Source organism: Phoxinus phoxinus (assembly GCF_949152265.1).
Source record: "Phoxinus phoxinus genome assembly, chromosome: 7".
Lineage (NCBI taxonomy): Eukaryota > Metazoa > Chordata > Actinopteri > Cypriniformes > Leuciscidae > Phoxinus > Phoxinus phoxinus.
The window spans coordinates 8,196,354-8,210,063 of record NC_136882.1 but is presented as its reverse complement, the minus strand read 5'-3'; the positions used below and the strand labels follow the sequence as shown (position 1 = coordinate 8,210,063).

Below are 13,710 nucleotides of genomic sequence, written 5' to 3'. Positions count from 1 at the left end.
GGCTTTTATTCACATTGGTTCTTGCTGAAGCTCAAACGTGCTGCGTAACACAAGAATGAATCTCATTGGTTCTCCCATGTGAGTTTCCTTTACCACAACTGATGTGTGAGTTGATGAATGTTGATGAATATGTGAATAAAAGCCTAAATTAAATCTGTTTATCATATAAAGTGATCGAGTCTCTTCAGAAAATTTGGACTAAACTGCTCAATTTATTAATTTTACAATCTCTTTATGAACTTTTTGAAGCGTCAAAGTGGTAGTTGCGTAGCTGTCAATGGAAGGATAGAAATCTCTCAGATTTCATTATAAAGATCTTCATTTTTGTTCCGAAAGAAAAAAGAAAATACTTTGTCAACTGATGATAGATTAAAAAGCTCTTATTCAATACAAATCAACAACACATACAATTCATTATTAAAACAGACATCTTAAAAAATTGTAATGGTGAATGAACACAAAAGGGGAATAAATGTGTTACGGGTTTGAAACGACACGAGGGTGAGTCATTTTTGGGTGAACTATCCCTTTAAAGTGGAGGTAGATTTACTAGGTAGAGATACTGTCACTCATCATGTGTTCATAACTATCTCCACCTGCCTCCCTTATATTCCCACACCCACACACACACACAGTGGCTTTACTAACAGTTTTTCCTCCCTGATGTGAACTTCGCCCATAACTGCTCGGGTGGAGGCTCCCTGTCTCAGTCAACTAACCACAAATACACCCTATTGTTGCAATGAAGCTTAAATTGTGTAGTTGTGAAACTTTTACTGTTCCAGTCAACTGTGGCTGTTTTACACGCTGTGCTTCGGGACGGCAGTAGTAATGTGTTTACGACCCAAAGCTGGCTGACACGGTGAATCTCACAAATAACATGTTCATGCCTTTTCCCCTCTAAAACCAAAAGGAAAAAAAAAAAATCATAAAGAAACTGAAGACTGTTTTTAGGACCATTTAGATTGTTTTGTCTTGTGAGTTTATCATTATCAATTGTAATATGACATTATTATGACAATTAAGCACTATTATTATCACTATTAATATTATGAGATTATTTGTACTATAATACATTACTGTAAGTTTTTTTTGTTGAAAAACAAATCATAATTTTTTATTCAGAAAGTGACAGTAAAGACATTTAAGATTATTTATTTCAAATAAATGTTCTTTTAAACTTTGTATTCGTCAAAGAATCGAATGAAGTAGCAAAACTGTTTTCAACAGTAATAATAAGGAATAATATAATAATACAGTAACAATAAATGTTTTTTGGGCATCAAATCAGCATATCAGAATGATTTCTGAAGGATCATGTGACACTAAAGACTGGAGTAATGATGCTGAAAATTCAGCTTCGATCACAGGAATAAATGACATTTTAAAATATAATAGAAAACAGTTCATTTAAATAGTAAGAAAATGTCACAATACTGTATTTACTGTATCTTTGATCAAATAAATGCAGCCTTGGTGAACATAAAACTTCTTTCAAAAACAATCTTAGACCCCAAACTTTTGAACAGTACTGTATGCAATAAATCATGATATACATAACATCTTTTTACCTGTTACATCAATGAGTATTTGGTGAGAAAAGTAATTGTCCTGAAAATAATGTCACCATGGAACAATTACAATGGTCATAAAAGTAGGTCCCGTTTTCCTAAAGCAAAATCGAATATTTAGTTTTTCCTTTTGACTTGGAGGTGAAGTGTCTGGCATGTTCGGGTGTGAGATTGCCACTTTGCTTCTCTTCTCCCCAAACCAAAGCTTGATAAACTGGCTCTCCCGAGCACTTGCTCTCCTGCTAATGCCTCTCTCTCCCCCTGTCCTCCTGCTGTCCTGTAGTCTTCTGTGCTGATGGCTTCACGGCAGAGCTCGGCTGATGTCCCCAGTGCTGCTGAGCTTGTCAGTGCTATAGAAAAACTGGTCAAAACTAAGATGGTAAGTGTGCCGCTGAACCCATCCTGGCACAAGCGGGATGATTCGATCCGCTAACCTCCTGGTTTTCCTCTTTTCCTTTCTGTTTTCTCTTGCTCTAAGACAATCACTAACTCTTGAGATCATCTGCATGAGTCTCACATGCACCAGTACAACGTGAATGTGCTGATATGTGTCTTTTGGTTTTGTGTGGCTCTGTTTATTGTTTTAATATTTCTGCACCTCATATGGTTTGGTTGTTAACGTGCTGTGCTGTGCTGTGCTGTGCTGTGTAGTGCTGTCATTGTGTTTAAGAGCATGTTTCTGCCATTGGACATCAGTTTGATCTACTCAAAGATTTAGTTCCCATTAAAGCTGTGTGTATAAAATGTCCCTACTTTCCGATGGATTCTGAAACGGGTGTTCAGAGAAATCACATTTGATTGGTTATATTGCTTTCCCACACCTGTATGTTATTAGTTATTTTTATCAGGGAATATTCCTAGTTGAGTTAAGCTCAATCGACAGCATTTGTTGCATTTTGTTGATTTACTTTTTCTTTTAAAGCAGCTAAAATCTGTATTTTATAAGGCACTTAATATATATATATACAGTCATGGCCAAAATTGTTGGCACCCCTGGTAAATATGATCAAAACTGGCTGTAAAAAATAAATCTGCATTGTTTATCCTTTTGATCTTTCATTCAAAAAATTGCCAAAATTCTAACCTTTCATTGAAGCAAGAGAATTGAAAGTGGGGCTAAATCACATTATGAAATAAATGTTTTTCTCCAAAACACGTTGGCCACAATTATTGGCACCCTTTTATTAAATACTTTTTGCAACCTCCTTTTGCCAAGATAACAGCTCTGAGTTTTCTCCTACAATGCCTGATGAGTTTGGAGAACACCTGACAAGAGATCAGAGACTATTCCTCCATACAGAATCTCCCCAGATCCTTCAGATTCCCAGATCCATGTTGGTGCTTCTTCTCTTCAGTTCAGCCCACTCATTTTCTATAGGGTTCAGGCCAGGGACTGGGATGGCCATTGCAGATCTTGGTTTTGTGCTCCGTGACCCATTTTTGTTTTGATTTTGATATTTGTTTTTGGATCACTGTCCTGTTGGAAGATCCAAACATGGCCCGTTATAAGATTTCTAGCCCCGGCTGTTAGGTTTCGATTTTTTATCTGTTGGTATTTGATCCAATCCAACATGGATCTAGGAATCTGCAGGATCTGGGGAGATTCTGTATGGAGGAATGGTCTCTGATCTCTTGTCAGGTGTTCTCCAAACTCATCAGGCATTATAGGAGAAAACTCAGAGCTGTTATCTTGGCAAAAGGAGGTTGCAAAAAGTATTTAATAAAAGGGTGCCAATAATTGTGGCCAACGTGTTTTGGAGAAAAACATTTATTTCATAATGTGATTTAGCCCCACTTTCAATTCTCTTGCTTCAATGAAAGGTTAGAATTTTGGCAATTTTTTGAATGAAAGATCAAAAGGATAAACAATGCAGATTTATTTTTTACAGCCAGTTTTGATCATATTTACCAGGGGTGCCAACAATTTTGGCCATGACTGTATATATATATATATATTATTTTATTTTAATGTGATTTTAGTGTGGGGGTAAATGGCTTTACTAAGCTTTTCTGTGTAAAGTTAAGCCATATCCAATTTTACAACTTTGTTGTCCTAAAACAGCTTTACAGCTCAAATAATACACAAGTTTTATCAGAAGATGTAATGTAACCACTTTTGAAAAATGTTTTAAATGTACCTCATTCACTTTCATCTAAGTACCTACAAAAAGTACCTGTAAGTTGCTTAAAGGTGAACTATGCAGGTTTTTTACCTTAACTGAACAGCTTCGGAGTCGTTGGAATGGTTATGTGACTTTTTTTCGGGTTGAATGGTGGTCGTCTCGCACCCCCCTATCGCCTGTGAGCGGAAAAAACACACTTGCAACTTTTGGGCAGGTGAGCCGCCGGCCGCCACGTCAGGAAGTATCGTGTGATATCAGGTCTCGCGTTGTAACGAATTAGTTTACGGCAAAAAAAATTTGAGAAGAAGGCCTTTTAAAGAATGTCGCGTCTGCTTTGATGTCGTTGATCTACTAGCCTCTGGTATCTGAGAGTCTTGAGTGTTGTCAAATATCTATTCCGAAGCTGTAGGTGGAGCTCTATAGAGAAACCTGCGAGCAAAAAGCGAGAATACAGCGAAGAAATTCCCGAAACTGCATAGCCCTGCTTTAAGCTATTTTAAAAAAAACTGAGGGATATGTTAAAGAAATTTGGTCACCATGTCACAAATGCTATTGATTGAGCTGGACTTGTTTTGCACACAAATTATTCCTTAAATTTGTTCCACAGCATACATTTTCGTCGAGCACCCCAAGAACTTGATCTGGAACCTGTTTTTGAGGGATTAAAAAAATTAAATGTAGTTTAAAAAATCCTATGCAAAACACATATCTGGAAATCCGTTTTAATCCGCAATATTATGACATAACATGATGTGTAGCCGCCGCACTGAACTACTGCGTCTTCTGAGAGAGCGACAGAAAAGTAGAAGTCTGGCATGAGCAGCTTTTTTTTTTTGGTAATGAAGTAATAAAAGCCTTCCAAACTTGCCAAAGTGCTGGAGATCATGGCTCACTCTGTGGGCCGGAGTGATGCTTTTCTCCCCTCTGAATCTCTTGAGCAGCTCTGATGGTGTGAAGTGTAGTGCCGTGTCACATAAAACCATTCAATTGCTGTGTTTGTTCTCCCACATCAGGCCTGGCATTTCCATATACAGACTGTCAAACTGACTGGATCTCTTGTATTTGTGTTTGTCTGTAGACGCTGGAGCCAGGATCATACCCAGGATTCAGCTCCGTGAACCCAGCGGAGCAAAGCCCCTTGCCACCCAGAAACCCTGAGCTGGAGCAGAAAGCCAAAGCACTGCGTGGACGAATGTAAGAGACGCACGCTCTACACTCTTGGGTTGTTCTTGGAGTAAATCTACAAAACAGTACAGGTCTGATTCCAGGTCACAGTGGCCAAATCACTGGTGTCTGTGCGGTTTAGTTCCTGCTGCGAATGTCATGTAAAAATACCCCTTTATTTATTTGTTTGTTAGTTATTTATTTTTCATTCTTTTTTTATTTATATAGTTGGGCTCCCAGATTGGCATTAAAGGACAATTCCGGTGAAAAATGAACCTAGGGGTAATTAACACATGGTTACAGAGTCGATCGTTCTCTGGGATGTGTTTTCATGATAATCGCATGTAAAGAGTTTTAGCTCTAAAAACTGATTAGCTTATAACGCTAGTATATGGGGCATAGAATAAGTAAAAGTAAATTGCTAGTTAATACCACTAACCAGGCTCAAAATAGCCTCACACTAACACGGTAGCATAATGAGGGTACCTACATGCAAACCGAAGCATTGAGAACTTTGTAAGTGTACAGTCAGTTTATTAAGAAGATACTTTATAAAGACAGTACATTACACGTATACAGGCAGGAGCCATCTTTGGAAAACAGCCTCGACTAGTCAAGTCCCAAACGCCGTGCTACGTTAGATTTCACAAACGTAATTCCTATCGACCAGCTCACTTAGCACGCCGTTCGTGGCTCGACTAGTCGAGACTATTTTCCAAGATGGCTCCTGCCTGTATACGTGTAATGTACTGTCTTTATAAAGTATCTTCTTATTAAACTGTCTTATAAAACTTATTCTATGCCCCATATACTAGCGTTATAAGCTAATCAGTTTTTAGAGATTAAACTCTTTACATTCGATTATCATGAAAACACATCCCAGAGAACGATCGACTCGGTAACCATGTGTTAATTACCCCTAGGTTCATTTTTCACTGGAATTGTCCTTTAAGCCATTATATAAGTCATGTGTTCTTACTCAAAAGGGCTTTTCACACTGCGCTTAACCCCACATTATTGTCGTTCTAAGCCCCTCTTTTAACCTCTGGTACTTTTCACACTTGTCATTTAGAAGTGGGATTAGCTCCACTTTTTACCCGGGGTTATGAACCCCTGCTCTGGAGCTGCTGAGCACCACTTGTGTGCTGTTATTGTGTTGCCACACATGTAGAGAGTGAAATGAAGTGGTGTTAGAATGTTACGATGCTTAGCAACCGGCAGCCAATCACACGCCTCATATTCATGTGATTTGGACTGTCATGCAAATGCTGAGCAATGAATAAACTGTAGTTTCAGCGTTTGAGGGGATAAATGTCATATGGTGACATACAATTGGAGTGAATACGAGACCGTTGCATTCTTACTATACTGTAGTTTTAAACATTTGAAGTGGATCAAAACCTTTCATCAAAGTTATACATGAATTTTGAACAATGCCAGTTCTTGTCTTAGGACAACTTTGATTAACTTTTTTGATCCACTTCAAATGTTGACTATTGTATTTCATTCCATTCAGGATAAACTTGATAATACACACAGTTGGCAATATGTAAAATGAGGATGCACAATGCCAGAGCCTTTATATAAACGGGTCCCTCTCGTGCAGCGTTCATCCAATCAATGGAAATTAAGCCACAAATATGCAAATAAGAATATTAACCCAGAGTTTAGGAATGTAGTGTGAAAAGGCAGTTTATGAATACTTGATTGTTAAAGGTTGGGTAGGTAAGAATTGTCTAAAGAACTTTTTTTCAAATTGGCTTAAACTGTCTTTATATACCAATACATAATTAAAATGTAAGTACTTTGAAAAAGAGAGTATAAAAATTGAGTGACTATAGTGTATTAAATCATAAAAAAACCCAGTTCATTAATTCCTACCGGGACGAAACAAGTGATTGGCTTGTGCGACTGTCACTCTCCGTCACCATGACTACCGCCGCTATTACTGGCTCTGCCCACGTGCGCGCAGTCGCGCACCCGTTATTAGGTGGAAGTGAATGGAATTAATGAATGTTTATTGAAGATTAAATACACTAGAGTCACTCAATTTTTTATACTTTCTATTTCAGAGTACTTGCATTTTAATTATGTATTGGTATATAAAGACAGTTTAAACAAATTTGAATAAAAGTTTTTTTAGACAATTCTGATCTACCCTACCTTTAACTCCGGGTAAATTATGAGCAGTGTGAAATGTGAAGCAAGATAACCCCATTTACACAGTTAACTAAAGCCATAAAGTCTGCACAGAACTCCCGGGATTGCATTTTACATGTTTTAAAATGCTTTTGTAGGGAAAAATGTATTTTGTTAATTATTAAGGGTGTATTCACACTTGGCATGTTTGGTTCGAATAAAATTAACATATAGTGCGCACCAAACAAGAGGACGGAGATGCTGAAAAGTTGGGTTTCAAACGATCTCTGGTGCGGTTCGAATGAAATATAAATACAACACGGACCAAACACATGTAAACAAGCTAAAAACGGGACATGATGTCACAAGAAATGGACAGAGTGCTCAAGCATACCTGTTTTTTTTTCTTATCATAGTCATGATGTTGCCCATCACAGTTCAGTTCAGGCATCAGAACCGCGTCTCCTCACACCAGATCTGTGTGTGACGGAGGGATTCCTGGCGCTGTTTTGACATTGAGTTAATCATTTTATAAACTCTTAGCTGGTCAAAATATGTAGCTAAGCACACACTGTACCTGTACAACGAGCGCATTAGGCCAGAACACAGCATTGTTTTGTATGTTCGGCAAACAATTGAATGAGTCAGTCAATCAATTTCCAGTGCAAAAAAATATTTTTACTCTTCTGTAACTAATGTTAGTGGTTTTAATGGGTCAAAAACTCTGGTTACATCTAAGGCAGTTGAGTCTTTTAGAGCCACGAGATCTGGATTCAATGTAGCAGGAAGTATTGGGAACGCATCTCTCTGAATGATATGGCTCTCATATTAAAGATCCATGGTATTTATGGGGAAGTTCATCCGTTGTAGGCATTTGATCTTTTTATTCAAATTTTTCTCTATCGTTCTGTAACACCCTCAAAAAGGAAGTGTGATATTTGTTAGATTAGTTGTTTGGTTATTGTTCAAAAATCTTGAATAGCTATTTTATGGTTTGTTTTTTTGTCTGTTGTAGGTTTGTTCTGAATGAATTAATCCAGACAGAAAAAGACTACGTGAAAGATTTGGGTATTGTGGTTGAGGTAAGAACATCAGAAAATAGCTGACAGTATAACACACCATAATAATACAGTGCTGTGACTAAAGCTATACTTCGGCTTTAGCATGAACATATCATAAAGCACACTAGTGTCGTTTATCCTTCTTCGTTTGACTTTGTTCTGTCTATCTGAATATATCAATACATTTGCATATTTCTTATTCCTCATTTGCATTTTCATTACATCATCAGTGTATCAGTATTTACTTGAGTGGATGTGCAATCATCACAGTGTTCATTTATCATCATTTACAACCGCTGTAGACGGACATGTGCATTACTGTTGCTTTTATCAACTTTGTGTGTTTTGGCTGGTGACTCATATGTACACAAAATAATTTTCTGAAGGGGTTTATGAAGAGAATAGAGGAGAAAGGAATTCCTGATCACATGAAAGGAAAAGATAAGATCGTCTTTGGAAACATTCACCAAATCTACGACTGGCACAAAGAGTAAGTGTCTCGCATAAGCTCCTCTTATTTGGAAAATGACTGAAATGAAACTTAATATATGTTTCTATTGCTGTCTGAAGTTTTTTTGTTGGTGAACTGGAGAAATGTCTTGAAGATCAAGAAAAACTGCCCGAGCTGTTCAGTAAACATGTGAGTACATCAGGTCTGATGCTCTAACAGTGTAAAGGTCACGGGGTCATAAAGGTTGTGTGTGCTCATGAAGTGTTTTTCCTGATGCTGTGTGTGTAGGAGAGAAGGCTGCACATGTATGTGGTTTACTGCCAGAACAAACCCAAATCTGAATTCATCGTTGCAGAATACGATTCATACTTCGAGGTAAGACACACTTTACAGCAATAGAGTGCAGCAGGGATGGCATATTTCTGCAGACCAACCCAAAAGTTATGATGCCTTCACATGCTATCAGAATTATTGTAAATACGAGTTTTATGGCGTTTTCACACCTTTGGAGCGTTTGTTTTCTCATGAACATGGCAATTGACCCTTCGCATGGAGCTTGATTAACAGGTGATCTGACCAATCATACTTCGCCATCCGCCATTTTGTCAGACAAAGCAGTCAGGAGAGTTAGTAGATTAACATGGGAGGATTTGAACTTGAGAAGCGGAGTGCACTGACGCCTTTCCGCGGTTAAAACCACATTCCTTCTGATGTTCATTCATGTTTATTTGATGCTATAAATTGAGCATGAGCACAAACACAATGAGGCTGTAAAAGCGGACTAGTGAGCAGATTCATTTTCTTTTTCGGCTTGATGACATTAAATGTCCCTGACAATCTCTGTAATGCCATTTAGCCACTTATTTCCAACTGCCTTTTTCAAGACACATAAACATGAAATGTAAATTGGTGTCAACCACAGACCTTATATCAAGCATTTACCAAAAACCCATTCCAAAAACTCACTGACTTTGAGATGATGCAACCAGAAGTTCAAAAAATGCCAACTTGTTTCCAGGTTTTCGGACTCGTTTCTGCAGCACTCTGTAAAATTGTTTCTAAAATAAACAGTTAATCATTACATGTTCATATTCTTGTGTCTGTTTTGGCTCACAGGGGATTCAGCAAGACATCAACTCGAGACTGGGCATCAGTGATTTTCTCATTAAACCCATTCAGAGAATTACTAAATATCAACTTTTATTAAAGGTACAATAGAAAAGAAGTCGTTGATGCTGCGATTGATACCAGTAATAAATAATACAGTTTTATTAATGTACATAATTTATTTTATTGCTTAAGGACTTCTTGAAGTACAGCATCAAGGCGGGGTTGGATTGTCAGGATATAGAGGTAAGAATGAAGCTAAAGTGCTTACTTGCCCTTTTTTTTTATATAGTCAATCATAAAATGAGAGGATTCTATTTTTGTATATTTGTAAAAAAAATTCAATTCAAAAGCTGAAGCAGTTTAGATTCAAACCCAATGGTCATCCAGGTTTTTGTTGGTTTTCTCTGTAACAGAAAGCAGTAGACCTGATGTCCCAGGTGCCCAAGCTGTGCAATGACATGATGAATCTGGGAAGACTGCAGGGATATGAGGTATTCTGATAACAGCTTCACTTTACTCCTTCCTAAATTTCATCAAACAACAGTTTTTTCGAAAGACGTTGTACAAGCATTATTCTTCTGTTGTCAATTACTCACCCTCATGTTGTTCATAAGACTTTCGTTCATCTTTAAAAAACGAATTACAATATTTTGATGAAACCTGAGAAATTTGATTGTCCAGATTTGGCACATACACAGAGCTCATCAAATATGAAAATGGAAGCTTGAACATGCTTGCTCATAACATGCGTTCGAGTTTCCGCAAAAAAAACCCAATCAGGTTTGTTCTTGTTCGCCAAGCAAGTATGGTTGAGATTTCATTTATCATATTTGATATACTCTATGTGCGTTGATCAAAGTTTGTGTTTAAATGGCAACATTAATTCCGTTAATCATATAAAGTGAACTCTTTAGAAGACTTTGATTAAACTGCTCAATTCATATGGATCACTAATACAATGTATTTATGGACTTTTTAAAGCTTTAAAGTTTTGGTGGAACAGGCTTTCAGTGGAGGGACAGAAATCTCTCAGGTTTACTTAAAACATCTTTATGTGTGGTACGTAGATGTACGAAAGTCCAATGGGTTTGGAACTACATGAGGGTTAGTAAATAATGACAGAATTTTCATTTTTGGGTGAGCTAGAGACATGCGCGGGACGGATTTTTCCATGAAACAGTTTCAAATTAGGTGTTGCATAGCCACAACCTACACATCCCAGCATAAACGGTCCCGAAAAAATATTTTGTTATTAAAGCATCTACAGGTGAAGCTCGAAAAATTGTAATATCGTGCAAATTTTCATTTATTTCAGTAATTCATCTTAAATGGTGAAACTAATATATTATATAGACTCATTACATGCAAAGTGGGATATTTCAAGCCTTTATTTTTTATAATTTTGATGATTATGACTTACAGCTTATGAAAACCTTTTCACAATATTCTAATTTTTAGAATTTGGGGTTTTCATAAATAAATAACGGCCCAACATATCTTGGCTTGGTGTGTCCCAGGGCTTTACACGCGCTCCAGCTGCGCAGTGCAGGTCTCTAGTGTGAACTACCCCTATTTTAAATGTAGCATTTGAACAGTCCTCCCCATTACGGTATCTGGTAATGTTCACTTGAATATAACTATCCCAGACTGATGAGCTTGCATGTTTCAGGGGAAGTTGACGAGTCAGGGAAAGCTCTTGCAGCAGGAGACGTTTTTTGTGACGGAGCAGGATTCTGGCGTACTGTCCCGCAGTAAAGAGCGCAGGGTGTTCCTGTTTGAACAGATCGTCATCTTCAGCGAGCTCTTACGCAAAGGCTCGTCCATACCAGGATACCAGTTTAAAAAGAGCATCAAGGTAACTGCACAACTGTCAGTCATGGAGTTTGTTCACTGTTATTTTAAGCCCGATGTTTATTACGTGTATGCTAGGGTATGTGTACAATGCTTGTGAAGCAAATGTGATCATCAGCACAGTATACTGTACATGTACAGTCTGCTCAATTAGCAAAATTTTTTGTCTAGTTTATTGGACACTTGCAAGTGCAAATATATTACCATTTAATTACATATTTATTCACCTATGTTTCCATGAGCAAGTGATAAATGGGCTTAGCAAGGTGGCATACACAGACACAACAAATGCCCCTTAACACATTGTAAGATGCTCATTACTTAGTAATTAATTATACATTTTGTTAGTTTTTCAAGAGTACTGTCTTTTTATCTCCGTGTGATTGTGCACTTGTTGAATTCATTAAAGTTATTCAAACAAGTTATTACACTGACTGCAAATACATTACCAAAAAAACAAAAATACATATTCTTTCCATGAGTGTTGTTGCGAGTTGTATTGGAGTTCTGAAAATAACAACGCTGGTAACTTGGCAGCTGACGCCAGGTATGAAACTGACTTGTGTGTGTGTGTGCAGGTAAACCTCCTCGGCCTGGAAGAGCATGTTGAAAACGATCCTTGTAAGTTTGTGCTGTGGTGTCGTGGGTCGTCCGAACGTTTTACCCTGCAAGCAGCAAACACGGACATCAAACAGGACTGGGTTCAGCATATCACCGACCTACTAGACTTACAGAGCAACTTCTTGTCAGGTAAGAAGATGCCACGTCCATGTGAATCATAAATGTGTAGCTAAACTCTCCTCATGTTGAGCTATTGAAACCATTGGTGCATCTGTCTACTGTATCTACAGCTCTGCAGTCACCCATCGAGTATCAGAAGGAGCGCAGCGGCTCTCAATCTCTGACCCGAAACTCCTCCAGCAGTGGGCGAGTGGGTCAGTCCAACAGCAGGCCCAGCTCCACTGTGTCACTGGGAGCAGAGAAACCCTCTCTGTCTGGACGGAGCTCCACCCCGATAAAGCTATCTACCTCCAACGGTGGTCCGTGCAACGACTCGGACAGATACCAAAGGGTGAGGACACCTAACATTACACTTCTGCACGCTAGAGTTGATAGTGGCTCATGAATCTCCGAGCTGGATTCAAACTGGCGGCTCCGTCATGGGAGGCGGGCGTTTTAACAAGGACACTGAAGACCACAGCCTCTAGCATCAGGGGAGTGAGGTTTACATGCACAGCTCTAACTGGCCTATGTTACACTCCCCTCCCAAAACCTCCCGGGTCACGGCACCAAAATGTAACCGTAAAACGACTTAACTTGCTGCTAAACTACCATAGTACGATGCATTGTTGAAGAAATCAACTAGCTAACTGGTTATCAAAAACAGAAGGCAGAGAGATGAATGTGAGCTGGCAAGGGAGGGTTTAAACAGAATAAATGATTGGAGAAATCCTGCACAAGTCACCAGAGAGAAGATACAGTTATGACATTTTGATTAGTTTTACGAGGACAAAAAATCTTCTTAAAAATGAAACGTGCATACCTATAGACTAAACACGTGATGCGCATGTGCAGGTCATCGGGGTTTGTGCGGGTTTGCGTTTTTGAGGTTTGCGCAGAGATATATATATATATATATATATATATATTTTTTTTTTAAGGTTTGCACCTTGGAATCTATTTCAGGATTTTGCGTTCTCGAGCCACCAGGCGGGCCGGAGAGCGTTTAGTGTTTTCTGCTAGAACGGTGTCGTGTTAGCGGACCCTAAGTTAATAACTAATGATCTTTGCAACGCAAGTGAATCAATCAATCAAAACTAACTTTAGCTGGACAATAACTTTATTCTATAACTGCTGTAAAGCCAAAACAATCTCTGTTACTGTAATTTCCTATTATCACTGTAAAGCTGCTTTGAAACAATCTATATTGTTAAAAGCGCTATATCAATTAAGGTGACTTGACTTATGAATTGTTCACAATAAGGTCTATAATATGCAATGTGAATATATATATATATATAGGGTGAAGTTTCTAAAAATTCTAAAACTATTTTTGTGTCAATCCCACCTTGATTTCAAAGGGATTTAAATGATCATATAACCCTGGTGGGTTTTTTTTAATAGAAGGTTACTCAGCCTGGAATTTTATCCTTTTTCGCAGAATTTCGCTGTAGTCAGTAGTGTAGTGATGCACGAAGCACATCTCACACAAAAGTTACTTTCAAAGTAAGCATGACTAT

General features: G+C 38.1%; 1 protein-coding gene across 2 annotated transcripts in view; it reads left to right on the top strand.

Annotated features, from left to right (window-relative positions):
- The window catches only part of kalrna (kalirin RhoGEF kinase a), a 277,075-nt gene that overhangs the window by 246,717 nt on the left and 16,648 nt on the right, over nt 1-13,710 (top strand). The window contains exons 37-48 of one of the 2 annotated variants that reach the window (XM_079619849.1): nt 1,855-1,950; nt 4,773-4,888; nt 8,013-8,079; nt 8,445-8,548; nt 8,629-8,698; nt 8,798-8,884; nt 9,626-9,718; nt 9,812-9,862; nt 10,033-10,110; nt 11,289-11,474; nt 12,049-12,220; nt 12,322-12,542. In XM_079619849.1, the coding sequence (XP_079475975.1) occupies nt 1,855-1,950; nt 4,773-4,888; nt 8,013-8,079; nt 8,445-8,548; nt 8,629-8,698; nt 8,798-8,884; nt 9,626-9,718; nt 9,812-9,862; nt 10,033-10,110; nt 11,289-11,474; nt 12,049-12,220; nt 12,322-12,542 (1,341 nt within the window). The remainder of the gene's footprint in view (nt 1-1,854; nt 1,951-4,772; nt 4,889-8,012; nt 8,080-8,444; nt 8,549-8,628; nt 8,699-8,797; nt 8,885-9,625; nt 9,719-9,811; nt 9,863-10,032; nt 10,111-11,288; nt 11,475-12,048; nt 12,221-12,321; nt 12,543-13,710) is intronic. The other variant, XM_079619850.1, reaches the window with a different exon arrangement.